The sequence below is a fragment of the Ricinus communis genome, chromosome 10, assembly GCF_019578655.1.
Source record: "Ricinus communis isolate WT05 ecotype wild-type chromosome 10, ASM1957865v1, whole genome shotgun sequence".
Taxonomy (NCBI): domain Eukaryota; kingdom Viridiplantae; phylum Streptophyta; class Magnoliopsida; order Malpighiales; family Euphorbiaceae; genus Ricinus; species Ricinus communis.
This window is the reverse complement of record NC_063265.1, coordinates 16,251,565-16,257,192: the sequence shown is the minus strand read 5'-3', so window position 1 is coordinate 16,257,192 and position 5,628 is coordinate 16,251,565. Positions and strand designations below refer to the sequence as shown.

At 33.3% G+C, this 5,628-nt stretch overlaps 1 protein-coding gene across 2 annotated transcripts; it reads left to right on the top strand.

The window, feature by feature from the left end:
* Nucleotides 1-581: 581 nt before the first annotated feature.
* LOC8267177 (CAAX prenyl protease 2) lies at nucleotides 582-5,225 on the top strand. 2 transcript variants are annotated; one of them, XM_048369962.1, is made up of 8 exons: nucleotides 582-1,080; nucleotides 1,729-1,788; nucleotides 1,982-2,188; nucleotides 2,419-2,530; nucleotides 2,743-2,814; nucleotides 3,024-3,086; nucleotides 3,884-3,969; nucleotides 4,817-5,225. In XM_048369962.1, exons 1-8 carry the CDS (start codon nucleotides 874-876, stop codon nucleotides 4,838-4,840), a joined length of 831 nt encoding a protein of 276 aa, XP_048225919.1. In that variant the 5' UTR covers nucleotides 582-873; the 3' UTR covers nucleotides 4,841-5,225. The 2 variants fall into 2 exon arrangements, with proteins under 2 accessions (XP_048225919.1, XP_048225918.1); XM_048369961.1 differs by having other exon boundaries at nucleotides 584-1,080; nucleotides 3,884-3,961.
* The last annotated feature ends 403 nt before the right edge of the window (nucleotides 5,226-5,628 follow it).

The window sequence follows — 5,628 nt, the reverse complement described above, 5'->3', positions numbered from 1 at the left end:
TATAAAAATATATAATTATAAATTATGATAAAAATAAAAATTTCACTGTTAAAAAATTTAATTCGTAAGAATTAAATTATTTTGACTCTAATTATTTATTATTAAACTATTTAGTAATTTAAATTTTTAGAATTTAGTAATGTCTAATTTTAATGGAATAAGAATTTTTTTATTAGGACTTGTTAACAAAATTATAAATTATTAAAATAAAATATATCCTTATTAGATATGGCAACACAACTATAATAATGGATTAAAATGTACATAACCAAATCATTTTAATAAAATATTTTAGTAATAAAATAAAAATATTGTAACTATGTATTTTAATTTACCCAAAAGGAAAATACGTACTTAAAATTATTAAAATTATTAAAAAGTAAAAAATTATATAGTAATTTTTGTTTTATTTTGTTTTTCCAAAAAAAAAAAAAAAGACCCAAATGAACCACAAGCCATAGTTTAGGGGTCTGCATGCAACCTTTCCCAAAAGGAATGTATGATATCGAGGTGCAATATATAGAAAACTAAATTACTTGTTAGGACAAATTCATAAATTCTTCTTAAAAATGAAACATGAACGTGCTAATTTTCGATTGGCCTGAAGATGATCTCAGAGAGGTAGCTGGCACTCGTACCCTGCGCTTCGCTGTAAATCACCAAAATCGAAAACACAATAAGATAAAGTGAAAAATAAAATAAGAAACCCTCTCGAGGAAAAAAGGAATATCCCATCAGTCCTCTACGACAAGTCGACGCAAAGCAACAACCGTAGTTCCCGAAACAATAAAAAGAATCTCCGAACAGGCAACACAAACTGCCGAGCCACCGCGAAACTCTCCGGTGATCATTTAGGATTTGAGAATCTAGAAAATGGAGCAAGAAACAGGTTTGTCAAAACAGGTGGCGGTTATAGCATGCGCGGCCATGACTTTCTATTATGTCGCGATTCTCTATGCTCCTACTGTTATCTTACAGCTTCCACCTCCTTCCTCTCTCAAAGAATTCATGATCCGACGGTTTATATGCGCCGCCATTTCTTCAATTGTTTCTGTTATTTTATGCGCTTTTATTCTTCCTGTAAGCTCTTCTCTTTTCTGCTTCACTTTCATTCCCAAATTTAACCACTCTCTATGCTCCTACTGTTATCTTTAGCTCCATTTTGAAAATAAATTTATTTATGCTGCAATAAATTTTGAATATCGAAATTAAAAATATGTTTTAGCGAGATGATTTGTGAAGTGGCAAATTGCCCAATTTTTATATCTAATTTTGCTAAATTGCTAACTTCTTTATGACTGTGTTTTAAAAGTTTGAAAAATGCAAGAATGTCAATTCATTTCTGTTTAGTCAATCCTCTTGTTTGGAAAGTTCATAGTTGCTCGAGTTCAACTTAGGAGAACAAGGCATTTCAAAAGAAATGAATAATTTTTTAATTGAATAGACTTATTCCAAACAATTGGTATCAGGGTGTTTAAATATCTAAAATTGTTGGAATCTAATTCTATTTAGTCATTTCTAATTTTCTGAGAGCTTGAAGTTGATAAAATTAAATTCTTTCAATTTGTTTAGAAAAAGACATTTTGATAGAACTGGATTCATGCTAAAGTCTACACTACTGCGCCAGAGTTTAATTGAACTGAGTTCTTGCAAACGACTTTTTTCAAACAAGATGTCAATTTTGAGCTGACCATATCCTTTTGGTTTGACTGTGATCTTTGATGCTAGATACCAAGTATGGAGGCGTCTTATCTGTTTGGTGTTTATGGCATCCGGTTGGACCATATTGTGAGTATTGTGATACCATACTATGTAGTATCTTTTCCCATTTTGTAAATTGTGTGTTACGAGGACTATGGATGTTCTCTTTTGCATATTGTAATTTATTGCTTTTACATTCTTGTATGGTTTGCAGATTGGAAAAAGGGTGACTGATTGCTAAATTTGCATTTGTTGAAATGCAATTTTATGTATGAAACAGTGGCAAGCTGTGGTCTTTCCTCTTTCCTTGACTTCTTTAATGTATGCCGGATCTTTTGCCCTCAAGTTGTTCTTATTGGTGGATTCATGGAAGGAGCATGCCAATGGAGGCATTTCATTTGACTCTATCAATCTTCTCTTCCAAAACTTCATCACTTGGATGTTTTCCACTGCTTCCAATGTTTTGGTTTGGCGTAATTATGTGGTGGTCAGTTTCATTATCATTTTTACCTGTTAGTTTTTCTGCATTACATACTGCTGTATTGATTTACTGCTTTCTTTTTTGACATTCTAAATGAATGAATTGGTTCAGTTATTTCCCACTGTGAGCTATTTGATTTTACATGATATGATGTCCTTTGTTCAGTTACAAGTAACTATTGAAATCAGAAAAATTTATGTTTCTCCATTAATTTAATCCTTGATTCTGCTGCACAGGCTCCATTAACAGAAGAATTGGTGTTTAGAGCATGTATGATACCTCTGCTTCTATGTGGAGGATTGAAAATCTCTGCTATCATTTTTCTCTGTCCTGTACTATTCAGCTTGGGTAAGTTGGTACATATTGGTAAATACATGTTCTGTTGTTGTGTCTTCTTCATCTAAATCTATCTTGCCATATGGTTGAATATACATGATAAATTCAAGAGTAAGTGGTAGGATTTCTGGTTCAGCTTCTGTATGAATTGCGAATTATGACCCTTATTAGATGGTGAACTTTTTATGCAAAGCAATCTTACTGAGTGTAATCATTATGTGCAGCACATTTGAATCATTGGATGGAGATCTATATCAGGCATAACTACAGCTTGCTTAAGGCCTCCATGGTTGTAGGTATGTTCTGATTCTTGTGCTCTGTACTTGGAGTATGGTTGCCGTTTCTGTAGTTCAACAACTTGATTTTTTATTAGCTTCAGTTTTCTGTTCTCTAACTATTGCTTAGTCAAAATTATTGATACACTTTCTTCGGAAGAACTTTATTGATCATATACGATTTCTAGTTGTCATTTTCTAACTGGCTAGTGAATTTTATTATTTCTCAGGTCTTCAGCTTGGCTACACTGTGGTTTTTGGTTCTTATGCTTCTTTTCTTTATATTCGAACAGGTAAGTTGTTGCTTGTCAATAAATAGTAGAAACATTTGCTTTACCACACATCTCTATTTACTATAAGTCTGTTGCTGGTGTCAAAGAGGTTCTTTCTAGATTGACATTCTTATCCTGCTATATTTAATCTAGGGTATACCTGTTGCAATGAAGTTTTCATTTAAAACATTGCTTGGTTATTAAAAATGTATCAGTCAATTAAATTCTTATAATACAAAGTTCTGCATTTCTTCTTTTTCGGTTAATAACATAGTTGCTGTGTTACTTGGTGGGATCCAGAATTGTAAATGTATAGATAACAATGTAAGGCTTTCATTGCTCAGATATACACAATGTAGGATTTACACCAGTAACCTTGGTTATTTTTCTCAAATGAAAAAGGTAGTAAATAAGTGTTCAGTCTGTTGGAATCAACTTCTAAGGATCCACAGTGGTTGTGCATGTCTCATTCTTGAACTTGTAACATGGAAAAATAGAATTTTAGAGTTAACTGAGTGACTCGTTTCAAAACATGTTTTCTTGTACAACTGACCTGATAACTTCCATTGATTGCTAATGTGTAGTCCTTATTAAGCACCTTCAATCTTTTTTAAAGAGTTCATTCTTAGTTTGGATAAGTACCAAACCTAGACAAGAAATTTGGATCCATATTATTTGTAGGTCAATATCTGTCAGCATATGCAAGATGTTCACCTCTTCTACATAATAGGTGATAGTTATTTCTTTGTTGTTGCCTTGCATATTTTCTTTCTCGAATATTTTCCTTTGCATTCCATCGCACTGTATTATCTTTGCAGGACATCTTCTAGCCCCATTGGTCGCTCATATATTTTGCAATTTTATGGGATTGCCTGTGGTGCTTGCGAGGAGGACAGGTATGCCGGTACAGCTGCAGTTGAACTCATTTTTTTAAAATAGACTTGTAGAAGGCACAAGCAAGGGAATATTACTACAGCAGCAATCAATAGGGTCAAAAAGATAAATTCACAACTTCATTGATTAAGTCATAGTTTCCTTACTTTCCTTTTAATTTTTTTTTTTTTTCAGAATAAAACATTCTCATTTAAAAAATATCATCTAAGGTATTTAAGAAAGAAGAATTTACAAACAGAAAGTTAAAGCAAATTCATTCATTTTATTCTAATAATGATTTTGGGACATGCATGGTATGAGATTGTGGGGTTGATTTGAGAAGTCGTGTATTTACTTTTGGACAGAACCAACCGAATAAGACAATTGAAGGAACCCAGTAGAACTCAATCAAATAATCTTATTAGTTTATCAATGACGAGCTGGGAACGCCGCCCTGGGTTTGACAAAAATAATCTTCTTGGCCTAAAATGTCAAAAAAAAAAGGAAGACAAAATGGATACTGAATCTAATTTATCTTTCAATCGTTGCTCTGCTTATGATGTCACCTTTTTTCGGAGTTTTGAATGGAGGTAGGTTCAGTAAGTTGGGAGCAAACTTTAAAATGTCGTAGTTTGTGAAATTTGTGATACCTGTGTAATAGTTTTCGCCCCTCTTTTATTTCTCTTTGCCTTACCTTATCCAACTGCAAGCTTCTGCCTCTGCATGATGGTTCATGACTTAATGTTTTATCTTTGAACTTGCATTGCCAAAGCCCTCCAATTTTGTTTTACAATATGTTTGTTTCTTCTTGGATTTAAAATTTTATTTGTGGCCCAGTTATTATGTTGAATCTCAAGGGCATCTTAATATTATTTCAGGGATGGCAAGTCTGGCGTTTGTAGCTGGAGTGATAACCTTCCTGTGGCTTCTTTTTCCAATAACACATCCTGATTTGTACAATGATAGAACGAATAATTGCAGATGTTGGCGTGGATATTGTTCCTGGAATTAGACATGCTACAATCTTGGCAGAGGAACAGACTTCCCTGTTCATTACATTACTAATTCCATATGCTAAAATTTTCAGGTTGTTTACTCTGCATTTCTGGTTACTCCTTTTGCTTCTTCGCTAGACTAGATCGAGATTACACAAAACTGAAATAGGACTAGGCACTAGTGCTCTATCTTGAACAACATAGAATATACGATCTTATACTTGACATGTGCCACTATTATTATTATTCTTCAGGATCTGTTCATGTCCCTAATGGGCTTCCTTAACAATTATGGTTGAATAAGCTTGTGTCTCAAATTTTCTTTGACAACCTCAATCTCTTGATAAATCCTTAATTCCAGGGCCGGATTATATGATCCTTAATTCCATTTCGTTGCAGGATCTAGAACGAGGAATTTGATCTTTTTATTGGATAATTTGCAGCTGTACGAAGTTAAAAGTCTCTATATCTGCTGTTTTACTTAGTTGTAACGGTGAACCACCTGTTACATCCTAACAGAAAAGTGACAGTTATTTAACAACTTCGTAAGTAACAAATTATGTATTGCCATGATCCCAGCCGGTGGCGAAGCTAGAATCTACACTAAGGAGGGTAAGAATACTTATGCGACACTATTTTATGGTTAATTTAAATGTGGCAGACTAATTTGCTAGAAAAGCACAATCCGCATACTT